The sequence below is a fragment of the Drosophila mauritiana genome, chromosome 2R, assembly GCF_004382145.1.
Source record: "Drosophila mauritiana strain mau12 chromosome 2R, ASM438214v1, whole genome shotgun sequence".
NCBI lineage: Eukaryota > Metazoa > Arthropoda > Insecta > Diptera > Drosophilidae > Drosophila > Drosophila mauritiana.
Window position 1 is genome coordinate 12,023,303 of NC_046668.1, and position 12,912 is coordinate 12,036,214.

Consider the following 12,912-nt stretch of genomic DNA (forward strand, 5'->3'; position numbering starts at 1 on the left):
TATTAATTGTTGTCAAACGAAGAGGGCCTGTCAGATATTGTCTGCGTTTTGGTGGATCTAGTTAGTATAGCCTTAGGTCAAACGGAGGAACACACTTTCTACTGTCTTTACAAAATTGTTAGGCACTTCGTGATCTAAAAAAGCTACCCAGACGTGCGCAAGGGCGGACCAACCAGGAAACCACACACCGTGTCTCTCGAAGATGGCATCCACACGCATGATCAGTGCTTTTACGCGCAATCCAAGATTATATCAACAGCTCACAGCACCCTGGAAATCGTACAATCTGTTTGGAACACCACTTTTTAACCACAGACTTCAGCCAGCGGATTCTCAAATCTGGAGGGGACTAGCAGACAAGTGTGACAACAAGACTGTTATCAAGGGCGTGGTGGTGGGCGTCTACTCCAAGGAGGGCGAGGGCAAGGATGTCAAGATGACGTCCAGCGGCGAGAAGTTCGACGACCGAACTCAGGGCAAGGTCTCCGAGCTGCTGCGCGAAACTGGACTCAAGGGGGAACTGGGCAAGGGTAAGGTCTTCATGAACGTGGATGCCGAATTCCGGGCAGTGGCTGTGGTGGGTTTGGGCCAAGAAGGTGCCGGATTCAATGACCTGGAGAATATCGACGAGGGCATGGAGAATGCCCGCGTGGCCGCTGGCGTCGGTGCTCGGGCATTGCAACTGCAGGGTTGCACGGAAGTCTTTGTGGACTCCATGGAATATCCGGAGCAGGCGGCAGAGGGCAGTGCCCTGGCCATCTGGCGTTACAACAGCAACAAGCGCAAGCAGGATCGCACTCATGTACCCAAACTGGATCTGTACGACTCTCCGGATGTGGATGCCTGGACGAGGGGTCTCTTCAAGGCCGAATCTCAGAACTTGGCTCGAAGATTAAGCGATTCGCCGGCTAACCAAATGACTCCCACCATATTCGCCCAGTCGGCGGTGGACGCCCTGTGTCCGTGCGGTGTTTCCGTGGAGGTGCGATCCATGGATTGGATAGAAATGAATCACCTCAATTCGTTTCTAATGATTGCCAAGGGCAGCTGCGAGCCACCGGTGGTCCTGGAGGTCAGCTACTGCGGCACAGCGCCAGAGGATCGGCCCATTCTGCTGTTGGGCAAGGGCTTGACCTACAACAGTGGCGGATTGTGCCTGCGGCCAAAGGATTGCCTGCATATGTACCGCGGCTGCATGGCCGGAGCAGCCGTTTGTGTGGCCGCCATTCGAGCTGCAGCGGCGCTCTCCCTGCCCGTAAACATCACCGCCGTACTGCCGCTCTGCGAGAATATGCCATCGGGAATGGCTGTTAAGCCGGGTGATGTGGTCACCCTGCTGAATGGCAAGACGATGGGAATTGTGGATGTGAGCAAAGCTGGAACGGTGGTATTGGCGGATCCCCTGCTCTTTGCCCAGACCACGTACAAGCCTCGTCTGGTGGTGGACTTGGCCACCGTGGGCTATGGCGTCTGTGCTGGCCTTGGAGAATCGGCTGCCGGATTGTTCACCAATTCCAATTTCATAGCCAAGCAGTTCGAGAAGGCAGGCGGCCTCACTGGAGATCGTCTATGGAGGCTGCCCTTGTGGCGCTACTTCAAGCAGCTGGTGACCCCGAATCTCACCTTCGACATCAGCAATAGGGGCATTGGTCCCGCCTCCAGTTGCATCGCTGCCGCCGTGCTGCACGAAATGGTTCCTTGCGCGGATTGGGCCCACATTGATATCCGGAATGTGGGCATGCTGACGCGCCACAATCCACTGCCGTATCTGCTCAAGGATCGGATGACCGGCCGACCCACCCGCACCATCGTACAGTTCCTGTACCAGATGGCCTGTCCGGATAGCAAGTAGTCTCCGGCTCTGGATCGTCCGCACCTGTGGCGCTAGTTTACCACGTTGCTCGTTCTATTTTACTTTTGTTACGTGTCCGTTTTTGGTGTTTGTTCTTTTCACAATATTGTCTCCATGTCCAAATTTTTGGTTTAGTGTTCCGTGAGCAGCTGGGTTACGACACATTGAAGACAGTTATACGGACAATGGACCAGGTCAGTTTTTAATGGTGGAAGCAGTTCGACTGGCTTCTATGGATCGTCTCCCAGCTGCACAGAATTAAATGATTTATAAGTGCAACATTGATGGTTACTTTACTTTAATTAATAATTCTGTCCGTCCGTATAAACGGACACTGATCATCACAATTTGTGGATTCAACTATAAAAAATTAACTTAGGGTTTAGTATTTTAGTAAATTATTTCAGTTTTTTTAGCATTATATTTAAGCTTGACCGCTCCACACATCAACTGCTACTTACTTCAGTTAATTGAGCGAGAATGCGAAATGGGAGCGCAGGGAAAGTGTTTTATATAAACTTGACAGCTCCAGAACTTCCAGCTCTTTGCCCCATCACATGACCCACTCCAATCTTGCTTTTGGCCCTTTTCTTGTTGTTGCAGCACTGTTACGAGGGCGGCTTATTAGCCTAATTGCGTGAAGTTGGCTTTAATGAGTCGAAAAAGGGGCCAAGCCTGGCCCACAAAAGGCCACAAAGCAAAAGGCGCCTCCTGTTGTTGCTGCTGCTGCTGTCCTGTTGTGGCTTTGAATTTATGGCACGGCTTTAATGGGTTAACTGGGTTAATGCTCATCCCTCAGCTCATCAACTATCAGCCCCCTCCCACCTCCGTTCCATGGCTCCAATTTTTGACAATTAAGCCGACTCCTCCAGGATTTGGGAGGAGATAAGGGAGGATGCTACTTGAAGGAACCCCTTGGCAGCTAAAAATGCGAAGAGCGCGAATATCTTAATACGGCGACATTTTGCACAAGTCATTAGGCCAAAGTGATAATTTTTGAACCATTTTAGCACTTTTCAATTTGGTCAATACACTGCAATAGAGTCGTAGAAAATATTTGCAGCAGCCATATAATTATTTTTAATAAGAAATATTTGTTAATGAGCATTACATATAAATGCTTGCTACTAAAAAATTAAAAAAAAAAGAATTAAATATATCTGTTGAAATATATTCAGTACAATAACTTTATAAAATCCATGTTTGCTTAAGCTGGTGCTCACTAAATGACAAGATGATGCTCCAATTACCTAAGAAAATCTTCATCATAAATGGAATTTTTTGAAAAGCCATCAACTTTTCCACCTCAGAATAGGGCAACTACACCATCGACTTTTCTTTAAGCGCTTAACATTTGCCCTCTACACTTAATGCCTGCTAACTGATAACTCGGGGACTTCCCCTTTTTCGTTGGAGTGCAGCCAAATGAATTTGCTAATGAGCAATCAGGCTTGAAAATATGCAAGTCGACGGAGGGGCACTTTAAAGAGTCTCCCCCAACCATTAACCCTCGAAAGCCAACGTTAATCATTTACAGCACCAGTAGCCGCAACACCAGCAACAAAAAGCGCCGAATTATGATTATTTAAAGGCATAGCGTGGAAATTAGCGTTTTGCATTTCCAGATTCGGATTCGGATTCGGCCAGTTGCCAAGGCAGCGGTGGGTCCGGACTCAGATTCAGATACAGATACGGTTACGGATTCAGGTTTGGGTTCGGGGTAGGGTCCTCCTCCTCCTGGTTTGGCTGCAGCCCAAAGGGCAGCGGCGAAGGGATGGCAAAAAATAGATGAAAATGAAATCCTTTTTTTGGCGCCCGCCGTTTCGGTGGTGTCCTCGCCTAGAAAGAATTGCAATTGTGATAAAATTCAGCGTAACTAATGCCGACCACAGCAAAATGCGATAAATCGCTGGTTGGGTTCATGTTTGTACCCTTTTTTTTTTTTAGCGCGAAAGGAGTCCATGCGTTGTATGAATTCTTAAAAACATTTTTTTTTTAATTTCTTACACTTTTTCACATTGTTTGAACCGTTTAGAAAGCAATGAAATTTAATAATACATAACGTAGGAACTCAAAACAGAACTTGAAAAAATGTAAAGCAAGATTCGAGTTAATTTTTTATAAATAATTAGGCAGTAAATTTAATAACACATAACGTAGCAACTTAAGCTTAAACTTGAAATTGATTTAAAGAAAGATTCGAGTTAATTTTTTATAAATAATAAGGCAGTAAATTTAATAACACATAACGTAGCAACGTAAACTTTAAATTCAAACTTGAAATTGGTTTAAAGAAAGATTCGAGTTAATTGCTTATAAGTGATTTTTTTGTTACACATCGGGCACTTCCTAAAATCCTCGATGGCCTTCTGAATGCAGTCGATACAAAAGACGTGGCCACATGGTGTGGCAGCTGGTTGGCGTCGACGCACATTCTCCATGCATATGGGACACTTGTAGGGAGTGTCCTCCAAATCTCCGAGCTCACGGCGTAGGCGCTTCGCTGACTGCTTCTCTGGACTGCACAGATCGATGATATCGGTGGGAACATTGAGGCGGCATGCTCGACAGTGACACTGCATTTCCGAGGACATTTTGTAGTGACTATGGACTGCTGGGTATGAAATGTTTCTGAGCTATGGAGCTGTGTTTTGAACTGACATAAAACGCAACGCCTACAAATGTAGGCAAATTGCTCTTTGTAAATAAATTAGGTGTTAAAAAATTTTTTAAATTGATACCGATTAGATTAAGTTGTCCAAGAAGGCTAGTCAATTAAATAATTTCGTTTAATAAAAAAAAAGAAATTATTTTTTAATTATTATTATTTTAACATCGATATGAAAAGAATAAAAGGAAATAAAGTCTAGTTCAGTTAAATAATTTCGTTTAATAAAAAAAAAAATATTTAACAGCGCGATGAAAAGAAAAAGGTAAAACCAAGTCTAGTTCAGGGCATTCCCTCTTCTGTCCAATGAATTAACCCGATTTTCGTCTATATATTCCTTGGGTATCACACCATCCGCTCGATTTAAGAGGTTATGGGGTTTGGGATGGCTGTTGCCTTTTGCGGTCTAAACTTTTGTCGACTTTGTGCGGCTTTCCATTCCCTCAATTCTTCGCTTCGCTTCCGTACCTTTTAGCATTTTACTTTCTCTTCTTTCATTTGCGGGTGTCTCTGTACATTTTTCTAGCATTGCCTTTTGCTTTGTTGCCTTTGGTGGGGCGACGTAGATTTAGTTTCACGGCAAATGATAATTTTCACTTGAGCGAGCACGTGCAAATGGGCTGGCGGGGGCGCTGAGGAGTGAGGGGGCGTGGCAGCGTTTGGATATCTGCTATAAATTGCCAATTAACGGCAGGTCCTGCGCTGCGGTGCTTTTCATTTGCATTTCGATTCGCTGCCACATAGTATAAATAACCAAAGAAATGTCATGTGCCACGCTGCGTATACTTGATATTTCGATGCGCCTTTCGCTGCTAGCGCACTCTTTCTGCACACCATAACCTGCCCCACCCCCTTTTCATGGTGACCCTCCCGCGACCTGACAGGCTTCACTTGACCGTGCGGCGTTGAATTGAAATGCATTCGATCTGGGCAACAATCGAACCCCACCCCCTCATTCCGAATCCCCCCCAAAATCCATCGCTTTTTCTGGTCAAGCACAGTGCTAAATTCGGTGCGGTTTTTGCGGTTTCCTTGGCTCGTTCTTGCCCAGTTGTTTTTGTCCCTCAAAACACTCACAATAAATACACACGGCCGGTTCATTTGCAAATTGCAATCGCAGCTGCAGCAAAAAATTGCCAATGAATAATTGAGCGTGTGCGGTGAATATGAATGAGTGCGCGCACGGAAAATAATCTAAATTGTTGAATTCCATCTTGAAGTTGGTTCGAATGTTTCACAAAATATGGCATAACTAGATTTTATGAACTAGAAAACATACTGTTTCTTATGATTCACGAGCAATTACTAAAAAAATACTTCATGAAAATATTTCTACCATATTGCCACACTTAAGCCAAGATTTCAATTAATTTTAAGCAAAAGCCGCAAATAATCGCCAGCTTTTTGGCCATTTATTAGAGGATTACGCCCTGATAAATCAAATCATAAACCTATCAATTTCCCCAAATCCCCCTATCGCCGCACATCAATCAGTCATTACCCCTTTCGGCGCTTATCACATTTCGGTTATCATTAGTTTTATTTTTGCTATTGCTTGTTAAACAACCAATAAAACGGACAAATAAATTATAGCCCATCTAACCTCCCGTCGAAACTGTGCATTGGCCACTGTTGGCTCCCTTCGTATCTATCGGTACATAAAACTGTCTGGGCAAAATGCTAAACAAATAGCCAACAACAACTTGGACACTGCATAAACATGGCAAAATATTGGGAATCCTAGGAGTCGGGGTCTGAATCCTGCTGCCACCACCACCCAATAAACGGCAACTGCACAAATTATGTTTATTTATTTATTTTTAACACTGCTCCTCCTCTTCAGTCGGCTGGAAGATAAGCCCGGGATGGCTGGCAATCGGTTGATTCGCCTAATGCATACTGTATACATATATGCATAAATCCAAAATATTAGCCATCGAGAGGACAGTGCGTTTCTTAGCTGTCAGTGCTTCAAGTTCTACTGCAAATATTACACACTTAAACAAAATCAAAACCACTTAAGTGGCTCGTTTCTTTAATTATTACTAATTTATTTATTATTTATTATAGCTACAAAAAAGTCATTGAAGATCTTTGCAAGGATGCCGCACACCTTATTAGATTATTTTGGCTGCTAGTTGGAAATATATCTGCAAGATATAAAATATAAAGATATAAAATAAATATGTCCATTGCATTTTTGTCATTTTTGTTGCTGGTGCAAATTGTGTTATTTTGACATAATCAGTTTTGCTTCTCAAAGGAATAATTAAAGGCTTTTTACTATTTCTTTGAAAGTAAAAACAGCTTCTGGAACAGGATTTTAAACGAACTTATTTCAATAAATATTGTCAAAAGAGGCGTTGGAAAAAACAAATTCCGAATTTCGAGTGTTAATACACAAACGCATAAAGGCATAATTTACAAATGGCTGTTGAAGTTTCTGCACTTTTTTTTGGTCGTTTTATGTATTGCATTGCAAATTGACAGTCGCGTTCAAATTAATAGGGCTCAAAGAAAATGGCAAGCATAGATCGAATTTCATAGAAAATATCAAACTATTTAAAAATATTTTTATGAAATAAATAAGACACAACCTCAGTAAATAAATAATATTAACTTTTGCTAAAACTATAACTACAACCTATTGAAACCACTATTATTTTGGCCTAGCCTGTGCGTTGAGCTGAAAAATTTAAATAAATAAATATTCGAATATCTTGTGCAATTCGGGAGATGAAACCAGTTCCGACCCACCCGTTCCACATCGCCAATCTGGCGCTGGCATTCGCATCCCAATTGAGCCGCACTGCGTGCTCTGGCCACAATGGAAGGCATTAAAATTAGTTTATTTGAGGCCGATGGTGCCACTGGGAGGCATTCCCAATCGGAACAGCCGTACGCCCACTCCAGTAGTTCGGCTGCCATTACGCATACGCCCCGATGGTCGTTCTCTGCATTTCTCATACGCAGTGTGTCCCATCAGCAGTTGTGTTTCTGGTTTTCCGTTTATCGCCTGCATTGTTTACCAACTCCCGCCCCTCTCCCCCAATGTCTGGCCATTTGTTATTTATTTAAAGTAATTATTGAGGGAAATTTAATTGCAATACAACTTGATAGGATTTGCCAAACCTTATCTTTCAAGAGGATTATGGAATGCAAACTGCACGCACTTCATACTTTCAAAGTAACTGGGCTTAAAAGCAAAAAAAGTAGCTTAAGTCCCATCAAAATGAATTCCCGGTAAAATTTGTGGCTTGATTTATGTACAGTATTTTCATTTATTTATTCAACAAAATTCCTATGCTGAAATGCATTTTGCACAACGGACGTCGTTGTCATCATCAACCATTGCCATTGATTAATGGGCGAGCTAATAAATTATGGCAGTTTATTTGGAGGGGCGTTAAAAAACAGCGGCAGTAAAAAATCCAAAAATACATGGCCTACAAAAGAGTGCACACATAAATTGCGCAAAAACTTGTCAAAATCAAAAGAGCGGAAATGTCACATTACATAAAGGCAAAATCGTGTGTATTTGCAGTTCAAACTATGCGATATTTATTTAGCCATTGATAAAGGCCGAGCAAACAAAGAGCCGAGCCCAGCACGGCGCTCTGCGACTTCGAGCAGCCATTACAGGGTATCAAGCCCACGCGGGAGGTGCAGACACATGCCTCCACAACCATACCAGTTGGATGGGTCTGTCGATAGCATCCGTTGGTGCTGTTAACATTGGCGCACATGTACGTTATGTTTTGTACTGAAAGATATATTCATATTATATTATTCGCCTGGATATGATGTGTCTTTATTGTGGGAAAAGGGGCGTGGACTTACTTCCGCCCTTGAATATGTACGAGTATTTCACACATGAACGACCCGGCGACATTTGGCACAGATAGTTGTCGCGATCCTCGGTGTTATTCTGCCACAGAGCCTTCACATCCGGCACTGTATCGTCGGCTAATTAAAGGGTATATTCAGAAAGGGTATTAGAAGTTACATACGTTTTGCCAAGGGGTCATACTTACGTGTCAAAACCAATGGTTCTGCGCAGGGTATTTCATTGAAGTCACCCACTCTGGACTCGCAGCTTTCCGTCTGAATGTTCGAGTGATTCGCGTAGGCACCTAGCCAGGTGAAGTGAAAGCACTGAGGAACTGCAATTACAGGAGGGGATTGGGAAGATGAAATGCTAGCATGTCCATATATATATGATCAGTCCAAGGAAAGCAATTCACTTTCGGCCAGCAGTTGACAAGCGAACAGGAGCAGCGGCAGCAGCAATCTATGAAATTTCAGTGGCATTGCCGATAAGATATCAGATTGTTTTGGGCGAATATATTTTCGAGAGGAGCGTTCGTTGTTGCCACTGGAAGAGACAAACTGATAATGCCGCGATTGCAACCAAAACGACGCATCGATGAAATGAGATAGCGTCTTATCAAGGTTTTTTCTGTAAGTATTTGTCATTCACTTTGACAAGGTGTTCTTGTAATAACTTCAACAGAATGAGTAAATCTAAAGGAGTTTTCCAATGAGTAAGGATGTTTTTCACATACTATACTTAAGTTTTAAATTTTAGTTCCTTGTGAATGATATTTTGGATGGGCCAACTTGAAGTTCTTCAGTTTTTATAGTCCACACACTTATAATTATCACGATATTTAGCACTTCCGAGTGGCTTGATTGCTATCAGCGATCGATAAGCAGTCTTATCTCGATTCTCCCGCCTTCCCTCGCTGGACAAAGAAAGTGTCATAAATTGTATATAATTTTGTATTCCTCTGACAGAGGAAAACGAGGCGGGATGACGAATTTATGCAAATGGCATTTAATTAAATTCGAACAATTGAAGGCGGGGTCGGTCGTCGGGGAAAAGTGAAACAATTAAATGGGAGCAGTTGGTAAAAATTTTAACTAAACTCTGCAAATTGTATTTGTTGTTAATTGTTCAACTGTCTACTTGCCGCCCCTGCTGACATTCTGCAAAAAGTCCAGCCCACACAGCCTTTGCTCTCGCAAAATGAGTTTGAAAACAAATAAAAATGTCAAACGAATGAATAAAAGTTGTCTAATTTAATTTGTTTAGCAGTAGCAACGGCAGGAGTGGTAGTAGTAGTGGTAGTAGTAGTAGCCATTGGACACTGGGTCGCAAAAGTACTCGCACACTCACGTAGTTGCCAAACATTTGCGCAAATTGAATAAGCACGCAAATTTGTGTGCGGCATTTCGGTTGGCGGAGAGGAGTGAAGGGGATGGGACGCTTGGCTCGCTCCTTGCACTATTTTTTAAATTTAATTTTTAATTGCTCAAAACAATTAAAATTTATTTGCAATTTTGTTTTTACGTGTTGCTCTCGCATTTGTTTGCCGAACTTTTTCGGCTAAGCAAATCCAGCTGCCATCGCAATACGTGTCCCGCAAACTTTTGCCGCCACTGTAAATTGGAAAATAAAGCCGGAAGCTACTTATATACGTATATAAATACTATATATGTGTTTAACTATCCATTCGGTGGCTTTAATTTTGCACTTGAGGCACTTGCCAGCGCTACGCATCCATCAAATCAAAGGCGAAACCTTTGAACTTTTCCAGTCAATTCACCGTTAACCGTTACATGATAAGCGCATTTCCCTTCACCTATTTCCCCATTTTCCCATTTCCCACTCCACCTCGATGCCCAGCCCATTGTCTTCCATGATGGATGACGTGTGTCATTGGCCCGGGGGCTCGTATCAATCACCAGACGGAAATTAGCGTTAGTCGTACATTTTCAGGCCAAAGAATCCTCAGACATGCGGAAAAAATGCCACGTCAAAAGCGCAACTTTTCTACGAAGGATTATGGCTGGAAAACTTTGATTTATTCCATAGGATTTCGCAATTTGCTGGTGTGACCAAATTATAAATAATTTCTCAAAGAAACTAATAGTAACTTAAAAGCAGCTGGATAATATCCATGACTTAAGAGTTAAGTTAAGTTAAGCGTTAAAAATGGATTGTGTTGTTTGTCTAAAAGAATCTTTTAAAACTTGGATTTAAACGAAAAATTGTTAATAAATAGAGAAATAAATTCAAGCCTCTCAGCTAATGACTAAATAAAACTACGCACTAAATGCGAGTAATTTCTTATTTGGTTTTGCCATGGCTTACATATTTAACTTGAACTTTCTGCCAATTTCTGCCAACTGATAGTTTCCCTTGCGGCTCACCAAGCATTCCAACACACCCATTAATTATGCAAATGTTTTGATTTGGCCATGTTTCAGGCTTAGGCACTTCGGAACAGCAAAAATTATGTTGCCAAAATGCAAATGTTGCGCAGGATGGTTAAGTTCAACGGGGCGGGTCGCAATCACAAAGAGTGCCATGTGATTAGCAGAAGCCATTTCAGCAGCCCTTCGTCGAATGGCCCAAAGTTGTTAACAAAACTGAGCAAACACATACTCCTGCCCCATTTTCTTGGAAATAATATTGTGTGCCCAGCTTTAGCGAAAGCAAATGTCACTTGGGTCTTATGGCGGCCTGCATAAAATTTGCATGCGATTAAAATTGATAAATTGCCAAGTAGGGGATGTGTGAATGGGAATGGTTCGCTCGAATGGTCCATACAAACACACCCATGCCACCCGACAATGGGATTCAATTAAAAGCCACACTCAGAGAAATTACTCTTCCAATTGCTTATTATGAACTAATATTATATATGTACTATTTAGTTGCTTGCAAACTGAAACTAAATTATAGAACTGTATTTAATTCGATCTTATATGTTCTTATATCGAAAGTGGTCCTTAACTTATTATAGATTTCTATATATAAGAGATTAATCATGTTTAGTTCAATATGAATATAATATCATACCATATCTAAATGAAAACTTAAGATCTCCACAATTAAACTTATTTTAATTTGAGGAAACCTTTTTCGCTAAATTCTATTTAGTACTAGTTACCCATTAAAGTATTTTTGTTGATATATTTTCAGTTTGTTAAAGGCTCCTGCCTGACATCCTGTGACCACCTGGTTGCATCAAACCCATGAACATCACCTACAAGTGTAAGTAAGAGGCTAATATGTCTGTAGATTTAATAAGGCGTGTTGTCGCTGGAGTTCCATTTCCCCACGGCATCCATGCCGGTTATTCCCGATGAGTTGCTAAACCGATTTGCTAAATTACACGGTGCACCTGCCCCCTTTTGGGGCATCATCGCATCTTTTGTCCGGCGCACACAAGTCGGCGCCCTCTCAACTCCGCGACCCCTTGACCCGCTGACCCCCCTCTAATTACGCCCGCGAGGCGCCGGCGAGTCCGAATCATTATGTCACCTGTGCGAAGAATGCCGCACGTAATCCGGAAACTGCACGACGGACACGGCGAGCAGCTCATTGTGCGGAAATCGCATTTGGGGCAGATAGCACCGCCTAACTAACGACCAGCCAACTAATACGATTAGTGTCATAAGGCGGCATGTCACCGAGCGGAGGAGCACGTACACTGAGCGAAAATAGCAGGTCAAGCATATGTCGAGAACAAGAATTGTTCTCCATTGGCTGGAGATATTATTTGAATCATGATTTGGATGATATAATGGTTCCTGAAACTAGTTTTCTTGCCAGATATGTAAAATAAATATACGTTTGTTAATGAAATTTCTTTCAGTGCTTCTAATTTGGTGCGTCTTGTTATTACTTCTTAGATGATTGCTTCTTTTTAATGGTATCCACGATTGTCTTCAGCTCGTAGTACGAGTAGCGATAATAGCTGTAGTACTCGGGATTCTTGTACGTTTGCTTTTTTCCTGCCTTGGGTCCAATTTGCTCCTTTTCGTCCACAATTCGATAGGTGGATGGGTGTATGAAATCGGGGGTAGTGAAGGCCGTTGTGTTCAAAGTTTGGGGCGTACATCCTTCCGGGTGATCGCGTACATTTCGCGGACTGGCGCCCAAACGCTTAAGGGTATTGGCATCCTTTGAGTAACTGTGAGCGATCTTCAAGTGCCAAAACGTTGGGCGCCATAAAAGCGGAATTCTCAAAGGAGAACGCATTGTAGGGCTGTAATTCTATAATTTGGATGGGAAGCAGATGCTTTTTTTGTTTGACAAGTTGTCAACTTAATTTGGAGCACTAAGACTTAGTGCTAAGCTGTTTGAAACAATAATTTTTTAAGATAAATCTCTTCACAATACTCACTGCAATATGTCACTAATCCCTTCCAACAACAAATCACTATGCGAAATCCAAATATGTTTAGTTTGTTTAGAACTAGACAAACTTGGGACATACTTAGCAGCATTAAGCCAAATATGTTTATTTTAGCACGCCTCAAAACTTGAGCCTGTCATAAACATGGAACTGTTCCACTTTAAGCCGGGCATAAACCAGGC

At 42.3% G+C, this 12,912-nt stretch overlaps 4 protein-coding genes across 4 annotated transcripts; 1 reads left to right on the forward strand and 3 right to left on the reverse strand.

The window, feature by feature from the left end:
- Positions 1–36: 36 nt before the first annotated feature.
- LOC117136744 (cytosol aminopeptidase) lies at positions 37–2,131 on the forward strand. The gene has a single exon (XM_033297775.1). The coding sequence runs from the start codon at positions 203–205 to the stop codon at positions 1,850–1,852; it is 1,650 nt and encodes a 549-aa protein (XP_033153666.1). The 5' UTR covers positions 37–202; the 3' UTR covers positions 1,853–2,131.
- A 1,917-nt stretch (positions 2,132–4,048) lies between these two features.
- Positions 4,049–4,516, reverse strand: LOC117137340 (E3 ubiquitin-protein ligase RNF4). The gene has a single exon (XM_033298735.1). The coding sequence runs from the start codon at positions 4,444–4,446 to the stop codon at positions 4,141–4,143; it is 306 nt and encodes a 101-aa protein (XP_033154626.1). The 5' UTR covers positions 4,447–4,516; the 3' UTR covers positions 4,049–4,140.
- Positions 4,517–8,065: 3,549 nt separating this feature from the next.
- On the reverse strand, positions 8,066–8,898 carry LOC117137010. The gene is made up of 4 exons (XM_033298199.1): positions 8,765–8,898; positions 8,555–8,683; positions 8,361–8,486; positions 8,066–8,283 (listed from the first exon to the last, which is right to left on the reverse strand). The coding sequence occupies exons 1-4, from the start codon at positions 8,829–8,831 to the stop codon at positions 8,066–8,068; spliced, it is 540 nt and encodes a 179-aa protein (XP_033154090.1). The 5' UTR covers positions 8,832–8,898.
- Positions 8,899–12,103: 3,205 nt separating this feature from the next.
- LOC117137265 lies at positions 12,104–12,643 on the reverse strand. Its single transcript, XM_033298628.1, has one exon. The coding sequence runs from the start codon at positions 12,571–12,573 to the stop codon at positions 12,214–12,216; it is 360 nt and encodes a 119-aa protein (XP_033154519.1). The 5' UTR covers positions 12,574–12,643; the 3' UTR covers positions 12,104–12,213.
- Positions 12,644–12,912: the final 269 nt, after the last annotated feature.